This window comes from Tetrao urogallus, assembly GCF_951394365.1.
Source record: "Tetrao urogallus genome assembly, chromosome: 8".
Classification (NCBI taxonomy): domain Eukaryota; kingdom Metazoa; phylum Chordata; class Aves; order Galliformes; family Phasianidae; genus Tetrao; species Tetrao urogallus.
This window is the reverse complement of record NC_136821.1, coordinates 31,333,751-31,346,453: the sequence shown is the minus strand read 5'-3', so window position 1 is coordinate 31,346,453 and position 12,703 is coordinate 31,333,751. Positions and strand designations below refer to the sequence as shown.

Genomic DNA, 12,703 nt, shown 5'->3' with positions numbered 1-12,703 from the left:
CTGAGTTCCACAACCGAGATGAATCATAATTCAGTGTCCTTTTTAAAATTTCCAGTATGGTTTGCAAATTTTTTTGGAAGGAATTGAGACTAAGCCCGGTAATAGTTAGCCATTTTAAATGCTTTTGGCCACTGCTTTACTTCTGGCATGTTCCTTTCCAGCTAGTTGCTGTCATTTCCATCTGCAATCCGTAGCCTGCTGCCATCAAGGTCCAGGGACTGTCATCTCTTACTGTCAGTTTTTGGGCAGCTGTCTCTCATTGAAATTCATAGCGCTAGCAAAAGCCTCCTCTTCCAAAGAAGTGCTCCCTTCCAAGTCAATACAAATGGTTTAACAAGCAGAGAATCTGTCTGCATTCTCCTTTTTCCATTCCCCGTTCATCCTTCGAAACATGAACCTTAAAAGAAATCAACCCAGGTGTTTGGAGTGGTGGTTCAGTGTTGTTTCCTGCAGGTTGGAATGAAATATGTAATTTTCATCTGGTGGTCATAGGGGATAATGTGAAGAGAGCACTTTGTGTTTCATGATTGCTTCAAATGCAAGGCAAAATTTTGGAAAAATAGCGACTGTTAGTATTTCTTTAGCAATTCTTTGTCACAATAGTACTTTGTTTCAGATTGATTCCCCCGTCCACAATCAGTGATTCTTTTTGCCTATGTTTAGATCACAAAGAGTGTATTTCACCAATGAAGTTCTCCTGTAGCAACTGGTGATTGCGCTGGTGTTCATCCAGATCCTCTTGTTGTCTTCTGCCAGTGTTTAACCCATTCTTCTAGGCAGTACATGCTGTCTTTGTATGTATCCCGCTTACTTCATGTTGTTCAGCAAATCAAGTGAAGGTTAGTAGTTGAATAGAAACTTCTCCTGCCAACCGAATACTGTACAGCAGCCGATGATACAGGTGATCAAAAGAGTTGGAGAGGAGAGTACAGCTGGAAAGGCTTTGGAAGCTGTGAAAAGGACAGGGCAGGCAATGCATGACCTGGGCCTGAGGGATGACTGAATACTGCAGAAGAGTTTTGTTCAGACAGAGATGTTGTGATACGGTGTATACAATTATGAATGACCCAGACAACAGGAATTATAAAATGGATGTTTGTGACCTCTTCCAATATGAGAATAAATAGAATGTCTGTTGGGCTTCTAAGCAAAGTGAAGAATAGAGTAGTCTTCAGTTAAAGGTCACTTTACCTTTGTTATACACAACAAAACTTTACTAGGTTCAAGAAGTTGATCTGATCCAGTACAGTCATTTGTGTATTCCTGACATCCAATATTTACTGGCTTTAAAAGTACAAATCTTGTCATAAAGAAATCCTGTCTTTTCTTCTCCTGTGTCCACGATCAAACTCTGCTGTTGTTTCTTCTCTGTGTTTACTTGCATTTATTTTAGATGATACTGAAATATAAAATGAGCCCTCCCCATCAAAGAACTCCAGGTACGATGAGATTTTATTATTTTGCAGTACAGCTTTCACAGGGTTCTCATGTCTGTGCTCCATTTGGGGTCCATTGTGCATATCAGCTACAATTGCACAGATCCCATTCAGGTTATGTTCTGCTGTATAAGCGTTTCAAAAATGGTGCTTTATTTCAAGAGGAACACCAACAATATTACATAATTTTATTTAAGTTACTGCCCTACATCAGTATGACTTGCAGAATTCCGCCTGAGAACATGTTGTGAGATCTTTGTACGAGAGAAATGATTGTTTATTTCTCTACTCTTAGAATCCATCATATTTTTTGTTTTAATTTTCAAGTATCATAGGCACTATGATCCCCCGAAGCCACAGTTTTCTCCTTTGTTGTGTTCTAAAAACCAGTAAAAGTATATATAGGGTCCCTTTGCAGATTGTGAGAAGTACTTTTGAGTTGTATCAGGGGAGTCTCTGCCCTTTGAGGCTTTTGATATGTTTTCTCTACTGCTTTCTTTAACACAGCCATCTTAGTAATGCTTGAAGTGATTCAAAACCTACAGTTTCGTGTTGCTGTTACTAAAAACTAATGGCAGAGTCTCCAGGATAGGTTTCCATACAACACAGATGTATTTCAAAGTGTAAAATATTTATATTTTACAGTGTTAGCTGCAGTTGGGGCTTCAGCATGCAGTTCTAAGACTTGTCAAAAGCAGAAAAGCAGGAGGCTTTTCACTGAATTCGACATGTTTAATGTGTAACTGGTGCTCAACTAATTTGAGATGACAGACCATTTCCATGCTGTTTCAGAACTTGCCATGTTGTCATCAATGCATTCAGGAAAGAAAAAATATTGCTTGTATAGTACTTGTTCATAAATAATAAGCAAGGTTGTTTTAAATGCTTTTGCTAAAGTATGGTAAATGGAGATGTGGGTCTTTCCTTCTAATGCTGGATGACAGAGCTTTGGAAGATATTCATTAACTCTCAGCTACGAAAGAACTCATCATGTTCTCATGTGTTTCTGTGCTCAGAGAGGCACAGTTGAGGTTTTTCATTACCTTTTTTAAGAAGCACGTTTCATTGTGAAAGTCTGCTAACTCAATTATTGGAGTTTGTGTCTTTGTGATCATTCTGCTTAGGCATGTCACCTCCCAGGTCATCTGAACAGCGAGTCTTTGGTAGAAACTAACTGGAAAATAACCTTCAGCACGATAAATATTTGTATTTGGAAAGGACCCGAGGAAATCCATCTGTAGTCTAATGTCTGACAGAGCCCTGAGGGGAGCAGGCAACTGAATAGCAAATTGAAGTGTGCAAATCCTGAGCCTCTCAGCAGATACAGTAAATATGTGCAATGTAACACAGCAAATATGCGAAGGCTTTTAGTTATGGAAGTGTGTAAATGTTTACAAATATGATTAACTGCAAAGCACAAAATCCATTCGCAGCATCAGAGGAATATACTAAAATTGCTTTTCCATTCCCCCCCAGGATTATGCTGAAAAGAAAAACACGATAGCAAAAGCCCTGGAAGATCTGAAAGCCAACTTCTACTGTGCACTCTGTGACAAGCAGTACTATAAACACCAGGAGTTTGACAATCACATCAACTCATACGATCACGCTCACAAGCAGGTAAGAGGAATCTTCTCACTATTTAAACTTCGTTCCAGCAAGAATGTTGACATTTTTGGTTTCAGTGTCCTTCGGGATGGCTTGAAAATCACAGTCATCAGATTTCAGATTCTGGAAAAAAGCAGGCAGTTTTCATAGGAACAAGTTGTAAGTGTTTCACAGCCAAAAATTCTGAAACATAAGGAGTGGGGAATTCTCTGATGGAAATGCAAACAGTTAAATGGTAAAAAGGTACAAGAAATGACAAAAAAAAAAAAAAGTAAATATAGCATTCACTTGTCCTCAGTTTAATTTTGCATGTCAGTAAGTACAGTGGTATATTTAAGAGATTACAGGGAAGCATTTGTGTTGGAACAGGTGTGGATACGAAGCTTGGCATATTTTTTGGTAAACTTTCTTTTCAGAGCTGCATCTGTGTGAAATGGGCTATAATTTTCCTGAAATGTGCTGAGTTTAAAAAGCCTTCGTAATGAAAAGTTTCTGGCTCGGTCCACAGTGAAATGTGTGTTAGGTGTTAAACATTGGAATTTACAGTTTTACTGCCACATTTTGTCACTGCACCTCCAAGTCCCGTATCCTGCTTTTGTAGCATAAAAGGAAGAGGCAATGCAGTTGTCTCACAAGGCAGCAGCATGCCACTGCAGCCTCATGGTCTGCAGAGTGGTCAGCAATGTACTGGTTGACGTTGCCAAAAGGATACGTAATGGTACAACCATACAGGAAGTTTCCACTTAGTCCAATTAGCTGGTAATTATCCTTTATCTTTGTTTTTATCTGGTGCAGCCATAAGGTTCTGGATCAGAATCGATTGCTTTTCATTCTAATTGAATCTCCTGCAGTTTCTTTCAGATGCTATCAGCTTTAGATTTTGTGAGTTTTAGATTCATTGATGAGAACTACAAAGCTGCAGACCTCATCAGCTATAGGAATGTTTGAGAAACTGGAGGGAAAGCTATATTAGAAATTAGTATGTAACTTCATTGCATCCTGGAGATGCTTATTATGAGTTGTAAGTATTTTGACTTTAAATACAGCTGGAACTGGTCCTTCAGGCACCATCACACAAAATCACCTCATTTATGGAAGGCAGGGGAAAAAGTGATGGGCAGACTCTTCCCCACGTGAACTCTCTTAGGAATTTCAGGCTGCTCTCAAACACTTCCAAATAATGAGAACCTGAAGATTGCAGTAATTGCTCCTCTACCTATTCAGTATTGATGAAAATGTACTTTGAAACTGAGGTCAGGTATTACTTCAGTGTTTCACACAGCTGCTTCTCTTTTTAATTGCTTTAGACAGGAGATGCTGGCACTGCAGCAGCAGCATTTGGAGGAATGTGGCAGTTCCTGTACCTTTTGAGTGGTGTCTTGGGGTGTCAGTGTTTGCATGTGTCATCTTAGCTGGTGAAATTCAGTAAACCATCCTCTTCCTACGTCAGATAATCACAACGCCCCTCTTTTTGGTGGGAAATCAGACAAAAGTGGCCACTTCTCCAGCAGGACAAGTTGTACGGGTGCTCGTTTGGACAAAGAGAACATTTTCTGTAATACTATTAGAAAATAAGGCTATCGATTCCTGAGTTAAGATGTTAAGTCAGGTTTAACCCTTCTGGAGCATTTTCTTTTGTGGCTTTGATTGCTGTTACAAAAGCTAGTCTTTCCTCTTCCTGTATTTCAGTGAAAAAGGAGGCAGGCAGCAAATGGCCTCTCTCTGATTTTCAAGGGTTTAACACCAAGTCTCTATTTGTGAGCAACCTCATTTTGCTAGAGCCATTTGCAGATGCTGCTGTAAGGATACTCTGATTTTGCTGTGGACGTTCCTAACTCAGTGGCAGAAGTTTTCAAGCAGTTTACTGTGGGAGATGAACAGATGATCTGGGTTTTGCCTCTTACTTGTCTCTAACTTTCCCATTCAGTCACACATTTCTACTAATAGTGAGCAGGTAGGGGGAAGCGCTTATTAAAAAAATGAAAGTCTCCTGTGCTCCCAGAATAACTGTAACATGCAGTCAGTTCTGTTTTTCTGCTTCCAGCACAGTGTCCCTCATATAATCAAGTGGCTGAAACCTCTGTCCACCTGATTTCATCCCAGCCCTTCTGAAAAGCCTTATTTAATCCTAACCAAGCATTCTGTTGTCACGCATGTCAGCCATGCAGTAGTTCCTCAGATAAAGTGTTCATCACATCTGTATCTCAATTTTATTGTCCTTATTTTCTAAAAATTCACAGATTTCTAGCACAGTAAATAACCAGGATTAAAATACAAAACTTAATAATAAACTGTAAAATTGCCTTTTGGATTGGGAACCCCATGCTGCTAGGAATTGCTTGTGCTTTGATTTGTTGTCTAATATCGCTTCTGCACTCATATAGATCCATCCAACCAGACCAGAAATAAAGGATAGGGTAAAATTAATTTTATTGCCTAGAAGCTGGAGGAGTTCAGACCAGTATGTAGAGTTCTGCACCTGCCTCTTTCCCTCTTTCAGTGCTTTCTTGGTCTTAGATTTGACAGTATGGTTGGGAGACTAATATCTCCAGCCTTTAAGAAATACTCGTGGAAAAGCAACTTGAAAAGTGGTAATGAAGAAAAATGAACTCCTCTGTTTGCTTTGAAAGCCTGGACCAAAAGAAAATAAAATTGAATATAGGTGTCTTTATATTGCTCTGGGCCCAATTTGGATAGAAATGTGACAAAGGCTGAACCTGTATTATCCAGTGTACTAATGAGAGAATTCCTATTTGATAATGGTGATCTAAAATAATGGATTGCAGTTTTGAGACCCATCTGAGGACTCAAAAGCATCTGTATGATTTTATGCATTTTCTTAAGCATTTGGATGCATACAAAGAGCTTTCTGAAGTGCTGTATTCACACAGGATAGGAAAAAAATGCTGCCCATGCTCCTTGAAATGCTGCTGTTTTGATAAACGTGGCAGAGCAGTGAGTGTAAAGCTGTGAATGACCTTCGTCTTTTCGTAGCCCTTCGGAGGCGGTGAGTTGTTTTGTCCTGTCGGTGGATCACACAGCTGGGTTTCCTGCATCCATCATTCCTCAAGAGGCTTGTTGCTGCCAGAACAAAGTGCTTTTATTCTTGAATGTGAAAGTCTTCCTCTCCATCCCAGACCTGATTTATCACCTAATATCATGGCAGCACACCCGGGTTTGATGTACTTTCCTCTCCCTGCACTGTTTTTCTGTGTATCAGAACAAAAATGCTGCTCTGAAAGAGTCCCGATGTGTTTGCATCTACGTATGCAAATACAATCAGTTAAGTAAATTTTTAGCAGGAAACTTTTCCCACAGAATCAGAGGTCGTGTTGCAAACTCTCTCCCTGTATGAAAATGATCTTCTCGCTCTAAAAATGTATTTAAAATTTTATGGAGGTACTAAAGTAGAAATTATAGAGGAAGACTAAATTACTAGACACCATTGTTTTGTGTCTCAGCCACAGCTTTTCTTCTTTGCACAGTTTTAGAGGTTAATGCCAAGTAGATCAGAGGACATTAATCTGCAGCCCATCAGAAATCTGACCTTTGATCATCTTGAGTGCATGATCCTCAGAATAGATGCTCCGTTTGCCTATGCAACACATGTAGCTCTCTTCAATTATATGGAAATTTCAGATAGGAAATCCCAAACAAAAGCTGCTTGAAAGAATGTCTTAGTTCTTGGAGTGCTCATGGGGACCACAGGAAATGGGGCGGGTGGATGGTTGGCAGTGGAAGCGGTGTCCTGGTAAAGAGTGATCTTAATATGCCTCGCTGCTCTTTATTCTCTGTAACTTCAAAAAACAGAAGTACCTGACAGAAATAGGGCTTTTCTGCCCCTTAGTTGGCCAGTGTTCCCATCTGTTTGTGTTGAGTTAGGAGGAACGTAATTTAAATAGGTGAAAACATGGATTGCAGCAGCTCAGTCCCCTCAGCTGCTGAAGAGAAAGATGTTTACTGGGAGGCAGTAGTATTTTAGGTTGCTTTGTCGAGGCTGCTCTTTGCAGGCTGAGTTGCACTGAAGCTATTTGGATCAGACTAAGACAACACATTATATACCATCTTAGAAGCACAGAAACAATAATTCTCCAGAAGATGTCTTCTTCCAGAGCAATGTGTCAAATAAGAGCTTTATTCTAGTACAGAACAAAGCCTTAAGAGCTTCAAGAGACATTCTTAGGAGTTACTTACAAGCAAAACAAGCATGTTATACGTATGTGACAAAACTCGTTGCTGCTGGCGGTAGCAGTGCATTTGCTTGGATCGTAGTGCACACTGAGCCCAGCCAGAAGGGGATGTTTAAGATAACAGAGCAGACAAGAAGGTCATGGGGGAGTGTTCATGGCTATCAACATCCCTGAGTGATGAAAGAAATCCCTTCTTTGATCACCAGCTGGGCCCACATGGAACAGAAGAAGGCATGGATCTCCAGGTGCCAACCCACTGGTCTGGGGGCTGAGGAACAAAGCCCCCTTCCTGCAGCACTTACTGCAATATCTTTTCCTTTCCTTGCGAGTGCAGTACGTTGCTGTGTGCTTTCTGTGCTGCTTGCCCAATGAACCATCAGTCTGGGAATCAGACAGTCAGGATTCTCGTGGCCAGACTTCCAGGAATGGAGAAATTTTGTGTTTCTTCCCTTAGTTCAGCTGTTCGCTCAGGTGAGAAGACAGTGATATCACTGTGTGCCTTTATGGGCAATCTTAACTTTTCTCAAAGTGAAGCAGGCATAAAATAGGATTTAAATGATTTTACTTGAGTATTTGGCTCTTTCTAAATGTTATTTCCCACTCACAGAACATACTTTTTCATTTCTGCCTGGATTGAATTTTTTCCCTTAGGAAAAGATGCTTATCTTTTCATTTCTTTTTAAGTATGAAGGGAACACCAACAGATATTCCGCTGTGGTTCTTATAGATACATGTGCGTTTGGAGCCCACACACAACCACAAAACACCTCCTCCTTTTCCAGAAATAGGAACATAAAGGAGAATCGCTGCTGTGTGGAAGTATGAGAAGGTACTCACAGCATAACACCCGAGAGGATTGTCCAAGGGGACTGTCTTGTGGCTGACTGGCTAAGAGGGGAGCTGCTCCTGCAGAGCCCTGCTGTGCTGTGAGTGCCCTCGGGGCTGTGCTGCTGGCATTGGGTGCCTGGGGCAAGGCAGCGCCTGGGTGCCAGCTGGGATGGCGGAGCCTGTCTGCAAGTTAAGGAGGCGATGTCTGAGAGTTAGCTGGCAATGGCTGAATTTATTTGAGGAGGAACTTGCTATGCTGTTTCCTGAATGAAAGAAAAAGCTGATTTATTTTCTTTCCTGTTTTTGTTTTACCTGTAAAATTTAACTCTAGGAATCGGCTCCTCGACAAGTTTCACTGTCAGGGAATATGCAGGCACTCTTCAGCTCCAAACATGTACTGACACTTTAGATCAGAGTATTCTTCAGTCAATACTGCAGAATTCAGTCTTGTTTCTAATCAGCCTTGTATTTCTTATCTACCAAAGAAAATGTGTTTAAGTGTAATAACTGTTGACAATTACAACTTTTTTTTTTTTTTTTTTTTTTTTTTAATTACAAGGAAATTCTATACTGCAATTGACTTATTTTTCCCAAAGAGGTGTTTTAGAACAAACATAATTACTATAGAAAAACATATACTCCGCCTGGTCCCATAGATAGTCTACAAACAAAATATTAACGCCCGTGTGCTGGTACTCGTGGTTCCACCAGAAGCCCTTTCCTTAATACAGAGCTAGCCCTACTCAGCTGTAACCCCTTCTGAGCTTAGAAACTTGGTGTTTACTCTCATTTCTTTCATTTTTTCTGTCTTGAATTACTGCATCCTCTGTCCTTTTCAATATCCCTGTCAGTCCTTACACTGTTAAATAGCTGATAGAATATCTCTGTGCAAAATAAACACAAATATAATTCATCCACCCATTGTCTAAGTGTCATCCTCAGGTGTGTCTGCATAGGTGTGTCACTCAGATCGCTGTTAAATGTCCTGGTGCAGTCTCTGCCAGATGTGCTTCGGATTCCATCATATATTGGCTTTTGAACTTTTAGTTACTTTAATTTTTTTATAACATTAAACCTGTGCATTGGGAATCTAGCTTGTCTGAAAGAAACCACAGAGGGAGATATAGTGAAGTATGATTTACTCAATGCATCCTGTGCATTTGTCTCACCAGCATGCATTTCTGCTGTTGTGTGGTTCACTATGTTATTGAAAGTCATACTCATATATTTTAGTTGAGCTTCATCAACATTCAGTTGAATTTCATCAGTGCATGAAACGTTCTGTGTGTAAACCAGCTGAAGTCAAGGCAAGTTTTAAACTTAGCTTTACTATATCAGTATTTATCAGGTTTCTGCTATTTGGCCAGTGTTGTTACAAAAGAAAATTCTTTTTTCTATTCAGCACGAAGATAAGAATGAAGATAATAATTGAGGTCTGAAAATAGGAAGTGTTACGTACGTGATTCCTGAAGCACCCTGCATATTGTAATGCATACTTTGGCATAAAATATTCCGGAGGACAGAAATGATTGAAACCTTGACTTATACAGTTTTTGAGGTCAAATGAGAGCTTTCCTATCACGGGCTTTGTTGTGTCAGGCTGCAGATCAGCCAAGCAATTATCTGGAAGAAAAATATTCTTTTTTTGTTGTCATTCATTCTTGAACAAAATCGCTCTCCCAAAGTTATTTAAGTGTTATTATGGCTGCAAAGTTCAAACCAATCAACTTGAATACATTCTCTGTAATTTTCTCAAATTCCAAAGGCAATCCCATTGCTGTCCTGAAAGTAATCAAGTAGAATGTAGATTAAGTGTAAGAAACGAAAAGCATGGCAATAATTTGGTTGTTCCTGGTTTTGCGTTGCCAGAGATCAAGGAAAGAATATTATTTACGATGAAGTTCTAAGTTTTCTTAAATGAAAGACAGATGTACGTTGACAGTAATGTATTAAATTCCAACCTCTCAGGATGACTTGGTTTTGTGAAATTAACTTCTGGTTTTTGTTTCGTTTTGTTTTGTTTTTTGCTTAGCAGCCTGTGTTTTACATGTGGGAGCTCACTGGGAAGAACTGAGTAACCTTTTCAGTACAAGGCGCACTCAATTTGATAGCAATAATTGCATTCTTTGCTGATCCATGCAAAATCAATTCATTTCAGAAAGAGCTTGTTCTTTTTTGAGTTGTGGTTCTGACCCCCTGGTGGGGTCACATGGTGATTTGTGTTGCCTTTTAGAAGGAGATGTGAGTAGACAGGCAGCATGCATAGAAGTGATTCCCCATTTCTTGGAACAGTCTAACTGCAGAGCCTGTTCTGTGTGAGCTTCAGCGGTTAGTAGGTCTCGATTTTTTTATTTCTCACTTACTGCTACAACTTCAACTGTCTAGCAAAGATCTGAATGACTCACTAAGTTGAACTTTCCCCACCCTCACACAGCACATGAAAATTTTGGAACGAGGGATGGTTTAAGAGAACAGCACTGCGGCTGCTCCTGAGCAGACAGCAGCCCTTGTTTAAGGAAGTTTCAAGAGTTGGTGGAAAAGGAAATTAGAAGTGTGCTCCTCCCATCAGTCCTGCTTTGAATTCAGCCCAGCCTCTTCCTTCATTTCAAGGATGCCATATGCTGTTATTTGAGAAATAGCCCCTAGTTTCTCGCTAGGCTTTCATCTATGCCTGCTCATGACAAGCATCCTTGTGACAAACCTCAATTATTCTGCAAAGAACCTTTTATTTCCTTCCAAAGACTCTGTATGTGGCAGAAGAGTTGTGGTTTGAGATCAGGTTATAGAAAGTGCTGCTGTCTTTTGGCTGAATTATTTTTGTTTCTTTACTTTAAGATATTCTGTCTGCAGAAGGCAACGTAAATACAGCCAGGCTTTGTGTCTGTGCCTCTCTTGCAGGCATCCTTCTCTTTCCTTGAAGGAAACAACAGCATGTTGCTTCTTTTCTTAAATTAGAACTGACTGAAACCCATGGTACACCATAATATAAATAATGAATAATATTAATTCAAGCTCATTCATTATTAATGCTGCTACTTTTGAATGCCCAGCTTCCTGCTTCTCTCATGCTGCTGTCATCTTGATATGTTAACAGTACCAAGAGTTCATGCAGAAAGTTAGCTCTATGTAACCTGCATTCACTTTTCTGTCACTGGAAGTCAGAGAAATGACAAAAATCTATTAAATGAAAAAAGAAACAGTTTTTAATGCTTTTTTTTTTTTTTTTTTTTTTGGTAATGAATCACCCTTCTTTGCATATATTTTGTATAGCTTTAAAATTCTGTGCTTATACTGACAACTACATGTTTGCATCTGGTACAGACAGGATCTCACTGTGTTAAATCACTTGTGATCACACAGAGATGTATTAGCCTACAAATTCCATGAGGGAGAGAAAGGAAGCCTGGACTCAACAAGAATGTTGAGAAGGGAAGGGCTCCAGCAGTACCATTTGTTAAAGATAACTATTGGAGACTCCCTTAGGGATCAGCTCATCCCTTCACCCCAGATGTGCACGTTCCTCCCTGCCATTATTGGTGTCCCTTTCTAGCTGTAAGAAGCAACCATTCCTCTGGCCGACGGGGCTTCAGTTAGAGTGAGCAGTGCAAGAGCAGGGCATTTGTTTAAGGGTGCTTAAGGTGCTCAGTAGCCTTTCTCTCATAGACAGAAGATTCTGTATATGAAATAGGGCTGTCGCTAGATAGGATACAAAATTGAACAACAGATACATAAGAAAATGGGTACTCATAGATGGGAAAAAAAAAAACAAAAAAACAGAAAAAAAGTAAATGAAGCTTTAAAATGATTCTTATCAAACTCCTCATCCTTAGTTTGCCTTTTCTTTCACTAAGCAAGTATTGAATTAATAGGAATTAGTTATCTCTGTCATCTGATTTATAAATCATGGGCTGCTGCCACCTCATTCTCTGCCTTGTCTCTTGGCAGTGCTACTTCTCTGCTCCAGCAAGGGACTTACTTCTCTGCCATCTCAAGGCTTGTTTCTTGCTTAATGAATCTTCATTTTTTCCTTTCTTTGAATGCGAGGATAATGAATGCTACTAATGTGGGTTACTTCATTTTCTTCCCTTGTTCCTGCTTGTAGTTTTGCAATTCTAAGGAATACCACAATTAGTACATTTTGCTGGCATCAGCCTACTTTATAAGGTTGATAAAAGGGTATGAATTGTATAATTAGAAATATATTAAAAATACAACCTAGCTTAAATTGCTCTAGTTCACCTGTGAGCATTATAAACTTGCTCCTACGGCCAGATCCAACGTAACTCAGTTCAGGTCAGGGCTGGAAAAGCAAAGGAAGTTTCTGAGATGCTCATATAATGACAGAGAGATCAACAACTGAAAGAGTACTCTGCAGGTAGTATTTATAGAGACGTGTTTGTTCAGATGCTTAGAAATAGGTCAGGGCTGAAGCAGCTGTCCATTCACCCCATGCCAAGATTCCTGCGAGGTGTTTGCTGTTCCCAGGCCCATTTTAGGATCTTCAATTTCTTTTTAAACTTCCTCAGAGTGAGGAGGAGCAGCTGGCTGCCAAAGCTGAGCTCTCGTAACCAAAAAATAGTATTTGCAGCAGTGGCAATTGGGCTTAAAATAGTGTGTCATAAAATAGCGTGTGTGGATAAC

The 12,703-nt window shown here is 39.8% G+C and overlaps 1 protein-coding gene across 1 annotated transcript in view; it reads left to right on the top strand.

Annotated features, from left to right (window-relative positions):
* The window catches only part of ZNF804A (zinc finger protein 804A), a gene marked incomplete at both ends in the record, with an annotated part of 131,774 nt that overhangs the window by 99,812 nt on the left and 19,259 nt on the right, over positions 1–12,703 (top strand). Inside the window, one exon of the mRNA XM_079539025.1 lies at positions 2,913–3,056. Within this exon, the coding sequence (XP_079395151.1) occupies positions 2,913–3,056 (144 nt within the window). The remainder of the gene's footprint in view (positions 1–2,912; positions 3,057–12,703) is intronic.